Source organism: Macrobrachium nipponense, chromosome 21 (assembly GCF_015104395.2).
Source record: "Macrobrachium nipponense isolate FS-2020 chromosome 21, ASM1510439v2, whole genome shotgun sequence".
Classification (NCBI taxonomy): Eukaryota; Metazoa; Arthropoda; class Malacostraca; order Decapoda; family Palaemonidae; genus Macrobrachium; species Macrobrachium nipponense.
This window is the reverse complement of record NC_087212.1, coordinates 22,269,887-22,288,697: the sequence shown is the minus strand read 5'-3', so window position 1 is coordinate 22,288,697 and position 18,811 is coordinate 22,269,887. Positions and strand designations below refer to the sequence as shown.

At 36.3% G+C, this 18,811-nt stretch overlaps 1 protein-coding gene across 5 annotated transcripts in view; it reads left to right on the top strand.

The window, feature by feature from the left end:
• Nucleotides 1-18,811, top strand: part of LOC135197836 (uncharacterized) — a 201,243-nt gene that overhangs the window by 95,176 nt on the left and 87,256 nt on the right. For all 5 annotated transcript variants that reach the window (XM_064224995.1, XM_064224993.1, XM_064224990.1 and 2 more), the window contains one exon: nucleotides 8,466-8,606. In XM_064224995.1, the coding sequence (XP_064081065.1) occupies nucleotides 8,466-8,606 (141 nt within the window). The remainder of the gene's footprint in view (nucleotides 1-8,465; nucleotides 8,607-18,811) is intronic.

Genomic DNA, 18,811 nt, shown 5'->3' with positions numbered 1-18,811 from the left:
AAAATGGTGCAAACATTACGACAATCGGATGAAAAAATGTCTTATTTATTCGGAAGAGTTACCGCGCGGACATAAGGAAAATGTTTTTTTTTTTTTTTTTCATAAATTCACCATAAATCGAAATATTGTGCTAGTGACTTCCAGTTTGTTGCAAAATAAAGGTAAATGGTTTAATATTACTAGAATGTAAGAGTTTTAGCTTACAATTGCGTTTTTCAACCGTTTCGGTAGAGTTAAAGTTGACTGAAGGTTAAAATTTGGCACTTATCGTTATTTATGTGAAAATATTTCAAAACTGATAAAAGCTACAACCATGGGTTATTTGTTGTTGTATTCTACATGAAATTGCACAGATTTTCATATATAAAACTTTATGTAACGGCTAATATAAAACTGTGCAAACATTACGACAATCGCAGGAAAAAATTTAATTTTTTCGGAAGTTACTGCGCGGACGTAAGGAAAAAGTTTTTTTTTTCTAAAATTCACCATAAATCAAAATATTGTGCTAGAGTCTTCCAATTTGCTGCAAAATGAAGGTAAATATTTGAGTATTACTAGACTGTAAGAGTTTTAGCTTACAATTGCGATTTTCAACCATTTCGATCGAGTCAAAGTTGACCGAAGGTTGAAATTTTGGCACTTGTCGTTATTTATATGAAAATATTTCAAAACTGATCAAAGCTACAACCATTGGTTGTTTATTGTTGTATTCATCATGAAATTGCACACATTTCCATATATAAAACTTTTTGAAACGGCTAATTTAAAATGGTGCAAACATTACGATAATCGGACGAAAAAATTTATGATTTTTTTGGAAGTTACCGCACGGACGTAAGGGAAAAGTTTTTTTCATAAATTCACCATAAGTCAAAATATTGTCCTAGAGACTTCCAATTTGTTGCAAAATGAAGGTAAATGATTGAATATTACTAGAATATAAGAGTTTTAGCTTCAAATTGCATTTTCGACCATTTTGGTAGAGTCAAAGTTGACCGAAGGTTGAAATTTTGTCACATCGTTATCTATATGAAAATATTTCAAAACTGATAAAAGCTAAAACCAGAGTTTTTTTTAGTTGTATTCTATATGAAGTTGCGCACATTTTCATATATAATACTCTTATGTAACGGCTAATATAAAATGGTGCAAAAATTATGTGAAAGTGACAAAATAATTTCTGAGATGTGTCGCTGGTGCTTTTTAGTGCGAGAAGAAAGAATTTGCACTTGCACGCCTGGGTAATGATTGTAAACAAAACAACAGCTTGATCTGTTAGCTCCCAGCATCCACCAAGGCGCGTGATTCAAAAGTTTTTGCCAAGTAGGCCTATAACTATTTTTCCGTGAATTAAAAAAAAAACTTTCGTCGACGTACCATACATTGGTTTGGCACCTGACAGACAATTTTCGTCGATGTTTAATTTGTCCAATCGGCGTTAAAGGGTTAACTGGATATTCCGTCTGCTCGGAGAGGTTTTCGGCACTCAAGGAGGAAGTAGAGGCCCTCATTCTCAAAGAAGCAATAGAGGAGGTCATCAACAGGCTGTTTGTAGTCCCCAAAGCATAGGGGCCTGGAGGCCTGTCCTAGATGTCAGCACCCTGAAATTCTATGTTTTGAAAACAAAATTCAAAATGGAAACAACTAGCTCTGTACTAGCTTTGCTTCACTAGGGGGACTGGATGGTATCCCTGGACATGGAAAAAATATACTTTCATGTTCCAATCCATCAAGACTGCAGGAAGTACTTGCGGTTAATTTTTCAGAAAAAAGTTTTCAGTTTCAGTTGCTGTGCTTTGGCCTGTCAATAGCACAGGTTTTCACCAGGGTTCTAACCCCTTTGGGACAATGGCTGCATTTGATGGGAATAAATGCTTCTCATTACCTGGACAACTGGCTTCTCTGCACCACTTCTGGAAGCCAGTGTGCAAAGGACCTGAAGAGGACTCTGCATAACCCATTCGTTAGGCATAGTTATCAAGATGAAATCCCAATTGAAGTTGTCTCAGAGCATTCTCTATTTGGGGATGACTGTGGACACCCAGATTTTTCTGACTTTTCTGTCTTTAGATGCTGAATGTAACTTAATTTACAAAAGAAAGTTATGTCTATGAATTGCAGCTACTTTATTTATAAACATCGTAAATTAAATGAAGTACTACGTGTGTTTTTGTCAGTTTCAGGCAGTGCTTTTGCTACTCAAAACATTTTGCAGTCTTCTCATTGCTCGTAGTTCCTAGTTGTGCTCGACTTACGATGCTCATAATTCGTAGTTCCCAGTCATGCTGGACTTACGAGCCTTGTTGTTTACTAAAGGTCAATATTTTCTTGGTACATAATAGTATTTTATAATCAAATGAAAGAGTTTTGTGTTATCAGTAGTTCTCCAATTATCCTTAATGTTGGGATTCTTTCCAATTTTAACCCGTAATGGACAGATAGCTCTCAGGAGTAGTAATAACAGGTTTCGGGTGGTGGATGGATTGATCCTGTAGGAAAGCAACATAAGTGCCATCAATTTGGAAAGAATTGGGCGGGAAAGAGGTGCCAATACTTCTATAGCCCATAGATTCTCGAATGGGAACTTTTTCACTGGCTAAAATCAAGACTCAGCAGCTCATTCAAGCTTAGTAATGATTTTGACTTCGAGGGGGAATGTACTGCTTTTGTCTCATATGACGTCTTTTTATAAATTTGCTCGTAATTATACCAAAGAGCTGCTGTTGGTTTTAGTTCTTTTCTTTTATGATAGTATGTCAGTTGTATGTGTAATTTTGCTAATTTGGCAGGGAAAAGGGCAAAGAAATATTAGAAAAAACATGTACAAATAAAAAAAGTTACTGAATCTTCATTCTCAGTAAATTTACGTAAATATTTATTAATAAATATGCTAAGAATTTGTTTCTGATTTTATTTCTTGTCTGTTTTGATAATGTGTGAGCTGTAATTATAGTTTTACAAGATAAAATAATTATTCATTAGAAAAAATATGTAAGTGTAAAATTTAGGATTGTCTTGTAAAAGAGGCCCCACAAGGGGTTGTAAATACATTGGACCCCCTGTATTCGTGTTCTCTGGATTCGTGGACTCACACGTTCGTGGATTTCTCACGGGGACATTTCCTCACATTATTTGTGGAAAATTCGCCTATTTGCAGTATTTTTCTATGAGAAATATCCACAAATTCCTTTTTTTGTTATCAATTTCATAAAATCCCCTTTTTATGATAAAACTAATGAAAAAACCCGGTATGAAAATTTTTAGTGAGTTTTTCTTGTGTTTTAACTAACAAAACACAGGAGATGCCTTGGCGGCATTTTCTGTGTCAGCCACATGCAGAAAGGTTCCACGATTGGAGGCTATCAAGTATCTCTTCCGAGCGAGAGGCTTTTCTCAGAGAACAGCAGGGCATATGTCCAGCAGTCTCAGAAGGTGTTGTAAACGAGGTTTTTCTCGAAGATGAGAAATGTTTGTCCGTTTCTGCCATTAGAGGCTACAGTCCGGCCCTGAGTTTGGTGTTATGCCTTAGAGGTATCGACATCTTTTCATCCGGGGAACTTTCCCTGCTAGTTAATGGATTTGAGCAATCGAGTTCTCTTAGGGAGCTCAAGCCTTTGAAGTTGGATGTTTCCTTGGTTCTGGGAAGCTTCACTAAGGGTTCATATGAGCCTTTGCGTCGCTCATCTGACAGGAACTTGACGCTCAAGATGGTTTTCCTCCTGGCCTTGGCATCTTCGAAGAGAGTGGGAGAGCTACACGGTCTGAGTTATGATGTGAAGCACACCAGGGATTTGGGGTCGATGTCCTTCGAATTTGGCCCGGAATTCATGGCCAAGACCCAAAATCCCTTTGTGCACAATGATAGGTTCACATCCTTTTCCATTCCATCACTGAATGACTTTGTGGGTGGTGATATTCAAGAGCTTTTGTTGTGTCCTGTCCAGGCCCTGCATTCCTATCTTAAAAGGACACGGCACCTGAGGCCAGGCTGCCGCAGACATTTTGTTAGCACAGGACGTACAAAGAAAGAAGTGTCGAAGAATACTATCTCATTTTGGATACGGGAAGCCATCAGACAGGCATACTTGACTCTTGATGATTCCGCTGCCACGTCTGTGCAGTCTAGAGCGCATGGCTTTCAAAAAGAACTTGGCTATACATAAAGTGCTGAGCACAGGTACTTAGTTACACCAGTCCACATTCACATCTTTCTATCTTAAGGGTGTTGCCCACAGATCTGTGAACACATTTTCCCTGGGTCCTTTGGTGGCTGCCCAACAGATTTTGTAACTCATCATTGCCCTTAACCTGGGCACTTTTGTATCTTACCTAAGATGATTGTGTGAATGAAAAAATGAGTGAGTTGACTGATCTATTTCTTTCTCTTGTACCTTTCCTTCTTCCTTTGGGCGGATTAAGGCATAGACACGTCATTCGCTGGACTGGTCTGATACAGGTGAGTAAGGTAGTCATACTGATAGTGTGGTCACTTGGTATGCAAATAACCAACCATCTATTTAGTAGCATATGCTCCGCTCCTTGACAAGGGGGTGTTGGGAGTGATAACAAGCCCTGGTGTGTTGGTTTGTTATTGGACAGTCAAAGTTTCTCTTTGGTTCCCTATGCAATGATTATCCCATATATCATTGTATGTCGCTCAGTGTCTGGGTGGTGAGATATCAATGTATCTAGCTTCTCACAGGCTTCAGTCCCTCTCTGGAAGTTATTTCTTCTGGAGCTGGACTGGTGGGTAGACCCCCAGCCAAATTAGGATGTCTTGTACCTTCCTCCAAGTATAAGTCTATCCTATTGTTGAGACCGAAGGTTTGTTCACGTATGAACAAATGACAAATTTTTTAAGACAATTTGTATTTTTCATAGCTACAAACCTGAGGTCTTAACATTGTACTGCCCACCTCTAGCCGCTCCTCTGTCTGCTAAGACATCCTGAGTTGATAAAGACTGATGCAGTGGCGTGTGTGCGTGGTCCTTGACCACTCTTCACCTGATATACGCATGCATTGCCAGATCTCACAAAATTCCTTGCTTTCATCTGCGATTTAACCAGATCCGGCTAGGCACTAGAAATTATCCTATTGTTAAGACCTCAGGTTTTAGCTATGAAAAATACAAATTGTCTTAGAAAATTTGTCATATGTACATCCTGTGTCTAAAATTGCATCAAGATCTTCCCAAGACTCTTCCTCTATTTTACTAACTTCTCCTATATAAACTACTTCTGGCCCAGTTTCTTTTTTCTGCTTATTTTCTTGTTATTTTGTTTCTGTTTTCTTCCTATTTTTAAAATTCTGAGCACAGTCCCTAGCCCAATGACATTCCATTTGCATATTGCACAATGTTACTTTCACCTCTTTATTTGTAGGATTTCTTCTGCTCTTACCGCGATTCCATTTTCCCTGACATCTCTGGTTTTCCCTCTCTCTCCCCCAGAATTTGCAGTGTCTTCTGACCCCCACCATTCCTCTTCCTCTTTATTCTCTAATCCCTCAAATATTCTTTTCATTATTTGTGACATTGTTTTATATTCCAACTTTCCTTGACCAGAAGCTGCTAGTAAGATTAATTTATCTTTTAGATAAACTTCATCTAGTTTGAATAGGATTGTCTTTGAAACCTCTTTACCCTTAAGTTCATCTTGTTCTCTGGATTCATGGACTCACGGATCCACGGATTTCTCTCTGGACCATATCTACCCATTGTTTGCTGGAAATTTGCCTATTTGCAGTATTTTTCTATGATAAATATCCACAAATTCCTGGTTTTTGAAAATTAATTTCATTACAAAATGCACTTTTTGTGATAAAACTATGAAAAAAAACCAGGGATTAAGATTTGTTGTGAGTTTTTCTTGAGTTTTAACTAATAAAATGGGCCTTTTTAGCATTTTTATAGGGGTTACAGTTATTCGCAGGTTCTAACTATTGGGGGTCGGGGGGGGCTTGGTGGTTGGTACACATCTGCAAATACGGGGGGGGCACCACATTATATTCCTTCTGTTACTTCTAGAGCTTTCCCTTTTAAGCTCATTCTCATCTCTCTCCCCAGATATTTCACTTATCCACACACCACAAGCCAATCTTTGACTTGTCCTCTCCATCCTTTATACTTGTCCTTTATCCCGCTCATTTCGGATAATCCCTTCTCCATCTTATCTCCTTTTGTTCACTATTGATCTGTCCATCTTATATCAACCACACTACTACCAGTTTGAATATTTCCTAGCCTAAATTTTCCTAGATGTGACAATCTTGCAATCTACCCACCTGTTCACTTTCCAATGGTTCCAGTATACAGTGGACCCCCCGTATTTGTGTTCTGCAGATTTGCGGATTTCTCACAGGAACATTTCCCCGCATTATTCGCGGAAAATTTGCCTATTCACAGTATTTTTCCATGAGAAATACCCACAGATTCCTGGTTTTTTTAATCAATTTCATCATAAAATGCACTATTTGTGATAAAACTTAAAAAAACCAGGTTTAAAAATTTTTAGCGTTTTTTTCTTGAGTTTTAACTAACAAAATAGGAGGTTTTAAGCATTTTTATAGGGATTGCAACTATTCAAAGGGGGTGTCTGGTATGCATCACCTGTGAATACGGGAGGGACCACTGTAATCCAGCTTAAGACTTTGAACAACACCACAACATGACGTACAACCCATAAATTCTTATAAGACAGAGAGCTCTCTCCTACCATATCAAACGCCAGATCCATGCCTCCTCTTCTGCATGCTCTGTTTATATTTACATTTCCACCCCACGCCACCGCCATCGTCTTCTATGACGTCACATCTTATAACGTCACAACACAACTTGAATACGTCAAGACATTTTCTAAAATCAAACTCATATTTCCCATACACTGAACAACGCCTACATTTCACCAATACAGAAAATTAAAATAAAATAACACTGACTAAACTGATATATAATTAGTCTGCTCTTGCTCTGACAGGCTTCAGACTGCCAGATGCCTCGTCAGAGCAAAAGGCTTTTCACACAGAGCTATAGAAGCTATGGCACGATGCAGATGCACTTCTGACTGATTGTACCAGGCCAAGTGGAATGTCTTCCGATGATGGTGTAAACAAGTTAAAGTCTTCTTCTGAGACCTCTTTGAGTCAAATTGCAGATTTCCTTCTTTATCTGAGGTCCACAAGGAAGTTGTCTCTCTTAATAAGGGATAATGAGCAGTGAGGATCCTTCTCAACCTTTGTTTAAGAATGCTCTGTCTTTCTTTTTAAGGTAATTGATAATCGAGGCACATTCGCATGTGAAAGAAGAATTGCTTCTGCTTTTAAAAGTGAAACCACATGAAGTGAGAGCTGTCACCACCTCACTTGCTTTTTGCCATTATCGTTGTCTGCGATTCTACAATCTACTTATTGGATTTTGAACTCAGTGTTTGCGACTCAATACTTTAAGGAAATAGAGATGGTGTTTGATAACTGTAGTACTGTCGGTCCTTTATCCATTGCTGGTACGGTATTGGGAAAAGCAACAAGGAGTTTTCTTTCCCTCTATATTTTTGACTTGCATCAAGGTTGTTTGGTTCATTGGAAAGTCTGGGGTTACTTGGTACCTGAAGTGCCATCCAATTTTTTTTTTAGCATAGAGGGTTTTGGTTTTATAGTTGGAGTAGGCAACTGTTTAATGTTATTTGTTATTGAATCTTGTTTTTGCCCAGGGCAAGGGCATTGTTACGTTGTAAATTCCTTGATAAGTCATTGGTTAGGCCCATGACTTCAAGGAATATACTACTTTTGTAGAGGTGACCCATGGTCAGTCTACCATTCTCTCTGCTGAGTAAGCCGGACACCAACCAAAGGCAGTACTCACTTGCAGCAGCTCACTTACAAGGTACCACACATTAACCCTTTTGAACATTCTTTATTTTCAAGAGGTGTTATCTCATCCCTCCAGCTTTCAATGTAATCAGCTTGATAAGTGCTTGATAAGACCCTTGAATAAAAATGAATTATTATAATAAAGCCAAATTTTATTCAATACTTACCAAGCAGTTATCTAATTGGAGCCCTCCCTCCTCCCAACAGTTGGAGTTAGCGGCCAAAATACAAATTGAGAGGTGTGGTGATGTCATACCTGTCATCTGGAAGTAGGCGGTTACGTGTCATCTACACTAACAGTGGGTAGTAAGGCTTACTGTTGGCCATACTTGTACGTACATGTTTTGTCTGTCGTAATTTTAGTACATTTACCTACTTTCATTAATGATAAGTTAATGTTCAGAACCTCAGGGTATGTAACCTTCAGAACCAAAGTCTGTGCCCATGTTTTCTTTATTTCTCTTTGAATAGAATTTTTCCATTCAATTTCTTTGTTAAATTTGCTACTTTTATAGTTTAGTGTTATCATTATTTTAATTTTTAGGAAGTGCTATGGATAATGTCTAATTGGCTTTTGTTTTCTTCTTATCCTAGGAACAAGATTTCTTGTCGATAATTTTGACCACAATTACACTGGCAGAGCAAAAGGATATTTTCTAACAAATTTTCGTTACAAAAATTTCCAAGGACTGGGAAAAAATTTTAGGGATAACCTTTACTGTAGTCATATAACTGGTACGTATTTTTTCTGGTTTGTATCATTTCAATCGTTTTATAAATGTTTTCCACTTACGATGCTCTGTTGATGAAGTGAACTAGAGATCGTGACCACTCAGAACCAGGGTATAAAATGAAACTGTGTAATATTGGGAATTGTAAACTCAAAATTTGTGATTGTTGTGGAGAACAATTTTCCAGAAAATTTTTAAACAATTCTGAACATTCTAAGAGTGGTACATAAATTTTTCCTGTGTATGATTTACTGGGTTCTGCAAAATCTCAGATTATCTCACAGTTACTATGTGTGATGTGTTAGCAACTTGTGGGGCAGCCAGAAATTGTGCATCTTGGCTCTGCTTCTCTCTCTTGATAGCTGTCATCAAGTACATTTGCTTTAGATTTTCCCTTGTGCATTACACATTATGTGCTTACCTGAAAGCCTTTTCAACTCTGTGCTTCATTATCATTACTGTGTATAGTATTAAAGAAGTTTTTACTATTTGTGAAAGTGTAACGTTAATCTAGGTGCTGCCCCACATATTCTAGCACAGTGTATTAGTGGACCTGCAAGTTAAGATGATCTGATACCATCCAATAGTGGTGGTGTGTTCTCTCAGTGCTCTTCAACAACAGGTAGTTCTGCTGCAAATGCAGAATCTAGACAACTTGAGAGATCGGATGTCGGTGTAAATGTGCTCTGTATTTAATAGTGTAGTGTTCATTAGTATGTAGCTTTAATTAAGATATTTGATTATACTTTTATAAATTACAAAAGGAAAATGTGTAATGTTAAAATTAAGATAATTTTAATTTGTTACAGTAAACCCATTAGCAGTCAATTTGTCAAAAGTATGTGCAGTAATAATTACATAAATAATTCTTTATATTTGAATATCTAATTAATATATTAATTAAAATAATATAGTCATACAGTACAAATAATAATTTACAATTATTATTTATACTGTATATGTAAGAGAGCAGGAAAATTACATTTTTTTATAAAAAAAATGACTAAGACAAACTAACTTGCCATGAAAATTATATTTATCTATAGTACAAGGTTTATTTTAAAACTCAAGTATAGGCGGCCCGCGGTTAACGGCGCAATCACTCAACGGCGAATCGGTTTTACGGCGGTCGTCAAAAATATTCATAAAAAAAAATAAGGCATTTTAAAGGTATATTTACGGCACAAATTTCAGTTAACAGCGCCGCTAGCGCCGTTGTCTAACGAGTTCATACATATGTAGAAATGCCGTTCAGACCATAAAGGTTATGCAAATTATATTAACAAATTTTATGGAGAGTTATTACGTAGGTATTAGGGTAAAATATATGCCTCTGACGCTGTTCTATGCCGAAAATATCGAGTTACATAAGTGCAAATTTAGCTATGGATGTGTCGATTCATAATTGTTCATGCTTTTGTTTAAAATGTGTGTGAAAATGTATTATGTGAAAGGCATTTTTATTTTTGTACAGAAATATGATACAAAGGCAGCTTTTGAAACTGCCCTTCACGATACCGAATACGATGTTTTTTCATGTTCTTTCTTGTAAGCCGCCGCCTGCCGCTCTTCCGAAAATATCGATTTAAAAAAAGTGCAAATTAGCGATCGATGTCGATTTTATAAATGTTTATGCTTATATGTTTAAAATGTGTATGAAAATGTATTACAAATAGGGTATTTTTATTTCTGTGCAGAAATATGATAAAAAGGCAGCTTTTGAAACTCCCCTTCAAGTTATCGACTACGATGTGTTTTTCAAGTTCGTTCTTGTATGCCGCGCTTGAAAAACACATCGTAGTCGATAACTTGAAGGGGAGTTTCAAAAGCTGCCTTTTTATCATATTTCTGCACAGAAATAAAAATACCCTATTCGTAATACATTTTCATACACATTTTAAACATAAAAGCATAAACATTTATAAAATCGACACATCAATCGCTAATTTGCACTTTTTTTGCCGCCGTCTACCGCTCTTCCAAAAATATCGAGTTGTTGTTGTTGAAAAAAAAAAAAAAAAGTGCAAATTTAGCCATCGATGTGTCGATTTTTCAAATGTTTATGCTTTTATGTTTAAAATGTGTATGAAAATATATTGCGTAAAGGTATTTTCATTTTTGTACAGAAATAAGATACAAATTAAGGCAGCCTTTGTAACTACGCTCCACGTTGTCAGGGGATGGTTTTTCATGTTCGTTCTTGTCCGCCAGTTCCGAAAAATGCATTGTGTTATTTTATTAATTATGCATCTTTTCCTCTTTTCCATAAATCCTTTAAAAAGTTATACATTATTTCACTGTATCCAAGAATATTGTATGTATTCTCATATTATTGTATTTTAAAATACTACGGCAAACTTAAGCCCGTATTCCGCGGAGCGGCCAATGTTGTGGTTTGAAATCAGCTGATGAATACGAGTCTGTTTCACCATAACGCAATTCTGAGCGAATGCTCTTGCTTCTAGTTAGCATAAACGAATATCTAGATACTTGACTTACATGAGACAGTTATTTTTCCTTATACAGCGTGTTTTTAGGTGGAAATATTTATTGAATATGTCTCGTTGTGAATGTGAACTACTATTTTTTTCGTTAACAGATTACGTTGGCGGCATGTTTATTGCGTAAAAAATTATGTGATTCCGTTCGCAATACGTAATCCTTTATATCATCGTAATACGAACTTTACGTTATTTATCTTATATCGGCGTGAAACCAACAGTAAAATGTGTTCTTTCAAGCACAGTAGTTTTGATTAAAATGATTTTATCCCAATTTTATCTACAGTTGTGTGTGACGGCAGACGTTTACTGCAGTTTTATCCTTGTTGCCGATGTACGATAATAGTCATTAGCAGCATGAACAGTTTTCTCAGCTTCAGTCATAATTAGGTTTAAATTTAACGGTATATTTCCCGATTGATCTTTAATCTATATTGATCTCTGATCTATAGCGAATAAAGTTATTACATTAAGATATCTCAGTTCTATTCTATACATAACGCCATTTATAACAAATACGGTAATGTTGCACTGTAGTACGATGATCGAAATACAAGCCAAACAGATGTGATCCAGTTCGGTTGTACTTAGAAAAAAAAAGTCGTTTTCTCGTTCGGTTGTTCATGGTTGTACACGTTCACGCAACGAGTATAACGTTAAAACCATACTTTCATCATTCTCTTTTGCTGTTATTGAACTTATGTAACTAGAAGATGGATAAAGTTAGGCCATTGTAATTTGATCTCTCATAAAATCGAACTATCGTAAGACTAATGATCGTAACCTGAACACTACAGCTACCTGTACACTGTATAAACTTTATTATATCTTTACATACTCTAGACACCCACATGTACTGTACAGTAAATTCTATAGTACTATACTGCATAAATATAATTTTACTTATTGCGCCGTTGTGGGATTACGGCCCCTTTGACTGGTCTAGAGTTTCGAAAGAAGGTGTGCGGCGGCCGTAGGCTTTAAAATCGCTCAGCGTCGAAAATCGCTTGGCGTCGGTGGCCAGGAACGGAACCCCTGCCGCTAACCGAGGGCCGCCTGTATAACGTTAATCATTTCACACTGGAAATTTATTTTTATTTCATTAACAAATAATTTAGTTACCATATATTTCTGTGTATGTATAAGACAGCCTTTAGACAAGATGAGCTAAAAAATCATGGCAAATTTTCAGTATTCATCTCATATCTGTTGTATAGGACGACTTATAAATTACGAAACCCAATTGTTTTTCAAGAAAAGTTATTATTTGCAAAGATTAAACAGTATAACTATACAGGCGGCCCACGGTTAGCGGTGCAATCACTTAGCGTCAAATCGGTTTTATGGCTGTCGTCAAAAATATTAATTAAAAAATGAGGTATTTTAAGGTAATTTGACGGCACAATATTCAAATAACAGCGCCACAAGCGCCGTTATGTCTAACAAGTACATACGTTTGTAGAAATACTATTCAGACCATATGGGTTATGCAAATGATAATAAAAATTTATATTGAGAGTTATTACATAGGTATTTGCCGCTCTTCCGAAAATATCTAAAAATAAAAAAAGTTCAAATTTAGCAATCGATCTGTTGATTTATAAATGTTCATGCTTTTATGTTTAAAATGTGTATGAAAATGTATTATGTATGGGGTATTTTTATTTATGTACATGATTATGATACAAAGGCAGCTTTTGAAACTACCCTCCACGTTATCACAGAGAATGTGTTTTCATGTACATTCTTGTCCGCTGCTGCCTGCCGCTCTTCCGAAAATATAGTGTGCAAATTTAGCAATCGATGTGTTGATTTTATAATTAAAATATGTATGCAAAATGTATTGCATTGTATTTTTTGTTATTTTTGTACATAAATATGATACAGTGGCAGTACGCTTGTCCATTGTCTTTGTAACAGCCCTTCACATGATGAAGAGAATAGGTTGTTCAGTCACGCCTGAATAATAAAATTTTAATTTATATAATTGAATCATGTTATTATAACATTATATTAGCAATTGTTGCATAGATTTCAAAAGACAAAACTCGTGTATACATTTGTTTTTGCAACAATGCAATTTGTTTGGTTTTTCCATGGGATAGAAGTACAGAATATAACTGTGTATCTCGGTCGATTTTTTGCTTTGTTACACAAGCAAAAAATTGAGGTACAACCATACGAACTCGAGATGCCACTGCTACATAGATGGTATAGTGACGAAAATTAAGATAGCACAGAAGAAAAAGTAAATATGTATCTTTTCCATAAATCTTGTAAAAAGTTATACTTTACTTCACTGTATCCAATAATATTGTATGTATTCTCATATTATTGTATTATAAAATACTACAGTAGATTTAACCCTTAAACGCCGACTGGACGTATTATACGTTGACTAAAATTCTCTGTCAGGTGCTAAGTGGACGTACGGTACGTCGACTACAAAAAGTTTTTTTAAACATTTGCGGAAAAATAGTTATAGGCCTAGTTTGTGAAAAATTTTAAATCACCTGCCTTGAGGGATGCCGGGAGTTCACGGATCACGCTGTTGTTTTGTTTAAAAGCGTTACCCAGGAGCGCATGCGCAAATTGCATTCTTCTCGCACTAGAAAGCATCAGCGACGCATCTCAGAAATTCTTTCATCACTTTGTTGTAATTTTTCCACCGTTTTATATTAGCCGTTACGTAGAGTTTTATATATGAAAATGTGCGCAATTTCATGAATACAACAAAAACAACCTATGGTTGTAGCTTTTATAAGTTTTGAAATATTTTCATATAAACTTTCGGTCAACTTTGACTCGACCGATATGATCGAAAAACACAATTGTAAGCTAAAACGCTTACATTCTAGTAATATTCAATCATTTACCTTAATTTTGAAACAAATTGGAAGTCTTTAGCACAATATTTTGATTTATGGTGAATTAAAAAAAAAAAAAAAATTTCCTTACGTCCGCGCGGTAACTCGGCCGAAAATCTCAGAAATTCTTTCGTCACTTTGTCGTAATTTTTGCACCGTTTTATATTATCCGTTACATAAAGTTTTATATATGAAAATGTGTGCAATTTCATGTAAAATACAACCAAAAACAACCCATGGTTGTAGCTTTTATCAGTTTTGAAATATTTTCATATAAATCATGATGTGCCAAAATTTCAACCTTTGGTAAATTTTGACTCTACTGAAATGGTCGAAAAACGCAATTGTAAACTAAAACTCTTACATTCTAGTAAAATTAAATCATTTACCTTCTTTTTGCAACAAATTGGAAGTCTCTAGCACAATATTTTGATTTATGGTGAGTTTTTGAAAAACTTTTTCCTTACCTCTGCATGCGGTAACTCTGCCGAAAATTTCAGAAATTCTTTTGTCACTTGTCGTAATGTTTGCGCCGTTTTATATTAGCTGTTACATAAAGTTTTATAGTATATGAAAATGTATGCAATTTCATGTAGAATACAACAAAAAATAACTCATGGTTGAAGCTTTTATCAGTTTTGAAATAGTATTTGCATATAAATCACGATGTGCCAAAATTTCAACCTTCGGTCAACTTTGACTAGACCGAAATGGTTGAAAAACACAATTGTAAGATAAAACTCTTACATTATAGTAACATTCAATCATTTACCTTCATTTTGCAATAAATTGGAAGTCTCTAGTGATTATATATTGTAATATAATTATTATTAGTATTTTATGCATTGTTGAAATATGGTGGGTGTCCTATATATGGACAGCATATGGTTGATTCTAGAAGGTGTCTGTTGATGTATTTAAGTTGTGATAGGAGTTTTTGGGTCGTAAGTCTTGTTGTGCTGTTGTTCTAAGGTGATTTCTGGAGTATACTGAAGTTGGAGAACACGTACAGGTGGGTAGATTATTCATTTTTGTAAATAAAAGGGGTTAGGCTAGGCTAAAATTCAAACTGGTAGCAGAGCGTGGTTAATCAAAGATGCCTGGATCCGACAGTGAACAAAGGGTGACTAGATTGAGAAGGGAAAGTCCTAGGTTTAGCGGGAGCGGGACACAATGAAGAAATTACATTTACAGTTTGGTCATGGAAGTGGAGATAAAATATGGAAGCTAACAGAGGAAGCATAATGGAGTAATGGGTTAATCGAAAAAGAAAAAGAGGAAATAAGAAAGTTACTTACGGAACTGATTGAAAATTGTGAGGTTTGTAAAAGATACAAAAGAAATCCCGCCAAACCATTAGTAGGAGTAAAACGTTGAATGGAGTTGTAGTGATGGATGTGGGAGAGATAGTAGAGAGAAAGTTCTTGGTAATAGTGGATATGGCAACGAGGTATTGTCAGTCCTGTTGGATAAAAGATAAGAAACCAGAAACTGTAATATAGACACTTTTTGAATGCTGGTTTGCTATATTTGGAGGGCGCAATTTTGAGTGCTGGTTTGCTATATTTGGAGCGCCTTCCAAAATATTGTCAGATAATGGGGGAGAATATCAAAATGAAAAAGTAAGGAGGATGGCAGAAAGATGGAATATTAAAATATTAGCCACAGCATCAGAATCTCCGTGGAGCAACAGATTATGTGAAAAGACCGTAGGCATGATCAAGGGAAGTGTAAGAATGATGATGGAGGAAGAGGAAGTAGATTGGTCCATAGCTTTGAAATGGGTAGTGAGTGCTAGGAACTGTTTAATGAATAATGGAGGTTTCTCTCCCAACCAATTAGTATTTGGAAAAAACCCTTCACTGCCTAACCTAATGGGAGAAGAAAGTTCAAGTCCTGCAAGCAGAGCAAGCAGAGAAAAAGGGATGGAAGAGGGTATGGTAAGGGACACACTGAATGCAATGCACAAGGCCAGAGAAGCATTTATAAAAAATGAGTCTTAATAAAATAATAGCGTTAAACAAAAACATCAGAGAACATAAATTTGAAGGAGCAGTGGTAGGAGATGAGGTATTCTATAAGAGGGAAAATGAAAATGAATGGAGAGGACCTGCTCAGGTAGTGGGAGTATTGGGGAAAACAATAATAGTCAAACATGGGGATTCTTCAAGAGAAGTAGCTAGGATACATGTGCCTAGGATTCAACGACGATCACCAGATACAGAAGAGATATCTGCTAGAATAGATAAATCCCATGGTGTGAAAGGTAGATCAGATGCCCCAAATGAGGGGAAAGTAGATTGGCAAGAAGGAGAGGAGATAATAGTAGGAATGCAGACACAGAAGAGACTATAGAAAGAGAGGTGATAGAGGAAACAGTGGAAGATACCGGGGAAAGTGGGTCATTAGAAGGCGAGTTAATGGAAGAGATACCAAAATTCATAAAGGAAAATAGAGTTAGAGCTATAAACAACGATACAGGACAAGTAGAAGAATGGACTACATTAGGTCATGCAGGAAAAAGATCAAGCCAAGCATGGGCTGATTAGTACAATGTACAAGACTCACAGTCAGGTGACCAAGGGTTGGTTAACTTGAGGGATTATAGTCAGGTAGAAAAAATTGAAGATGAAGAGGAGGTGTTGCTGGGATTTGAAAATAGAAGCATAATGGAAGCTAAAGAAAAAGAATTTCGAAGTTGGAGAGATAACCAGGTATATGAGGAAGTAAATGATGTTGGACAAAAAGCTATAGCTACAAGATGGATAGTAACTGAAAAGATAAAAGGGGGGGAAAGGATATGTAAAGCAAGATTGGTAGCTAGAGGGTTTGAAGAAGAGATGGCAGAGTGGGAAAAGGATGCTCCCACATGCAATGCTGAAATTTTAAAATTCTGTCTAACCATAATAAAGGTGAAAAATTGGAATTGTTATACATTGTATTTCAAAACTGCATTTTTACAAGGTGAAGAGATACAAAGAGAAGATGGTTGGAGGGGATTATGGAAGTTGAAGAAAACCATCTATGGGCTAAAGGATGCAGCAAAAGCATGGCATTGTAAAGTGGTGAAAGTAGTGAAGGAGCTTCAAGGTGAGAGAAGTAGACTAGAACCTAATATATTCTTTTGGAAAAAGGACAATAAATTGAATGGCATTTTGTGTACACGTAGATGATTTTTGCTACGGAGGAACTGAAGGATTCTTAAAGGAAACGATTGGGATATTGAAAGGGAAATTGCAAGTAGGAGAACAAGAGAGTAAAAAGGTTCAAGTATATAGGAGTAGTAATAGAGCAGAAGGAGAATAGATTTTCCCTTAATCAGTGGCAGTATATAAATTCTACAAGAGAACAAGAGGCTAGAAGATATATATACAGGTAATAAGAGTGCTAGAACAAAAGGAGTTAACTGAATATAGATCAGTGGTAGGACAGCTGAATTGGGTATCACTACACGCGATGCCAGAAATATATGATGTTTGTGAAGTAAGTAAAGCATTTAAAGAAGGAACAACTCAGGATATGAAGAAGCTTATTAAAATTGTGAGAAAAACAAGAGCATGATGGGCAAAGTTACAATAAGTGACATGGAAGAAGAAAGGATTTATTGGGAAGCCTATGCAGACGCTTCATTTGGAAACATAGAAGATGGCCATACTCAACTAGAAGATGGCCATACTCAACGGGTTATATTATTTCCTTGACAGATTGGAAGAGGATAAGTCCCATATGGTGGAAGTCTAGAAAATCCAGGAGAGTGGCAAAATCCACCATTGAGGCCAAAGCCCTGATTGTTGGGGAAGCTATAGAAGGATTGATATATTTCAAGCATTTGTGGGAAGAGGTAGTAGGAGGGAGAAATTTAGAAGCTTTGGTTAACACTGATAGTAAAACACTAATGACCACCATCAAATTGAGCACTGGTGTAAGTAGCAAGAGATTAAAAATAGATATTGCAGCAATAAGGGAAACCATTGAATCCGGGGAAATAAAGGAGGTGAAATGGATAAAAGGAAAGGAGCAAGTGGCTAATGTATTAACTAAAGCAGGAGTTTCAGGGGAATGTATTAGAAATTATGTAGAGGGTAAAGAGTTGGAGGATGAAGGAAATTAAGAGGGGACTAGGTTAGGAAACAGTCGGAGGGGAGGGAGAAAGAGATAAGTGTGATTATATATTGTATAATTGTTATTGGTATTTTATGCATTGTTGAAATATGGTGATATGGTGGGTGTCCTATATATGGACAGCACATGGTTGATTCTAGAAGGTGTCTGTTGATGTATTTAAGTTGTGTTGTGATGTCATAGGCTGTGACATCATAGACAAGATGGCGGCGGCGTTGGGGATGGGGGGATGTAGACAATAACACGGGGCAGTAGAAGGCACGTGTTGGTGGTGTTTGGTTGGTAGGGGAGAGCTTTCTGTATGGTAGGAGTTTTTGGGTCATAAGCCTTGTTGTGCTGTTGTTCTAAGGTACAACAGCTTTAATCAGTTTTGAAATATTTTCATATAAATCACGATAAATAGAAAAAAATCGACCTTGGGTCAACTTTAACTCGACTGAAATGGTTGAAAACTGCAATTGTAAGCTAAAACACTCACAGTCTAGTAATATTCAATCAATTACCTTCATTTTGCAACAAACGAGAAGTCTCTAGCACAGAATTTTGATTTATGGTGAATTTTTGGGAAAAAACTTGTTTTTACGTCCGTGCGTTACGAATTCATGCATCATTTTGTGATAATATTTTTTGTGTTGCTTTGATCATTTTACAATTTGTTATATACCAAAATTATTGCAATTTAGTGTACAATACAAAAAAAAATGAACTCATTAGCTTTA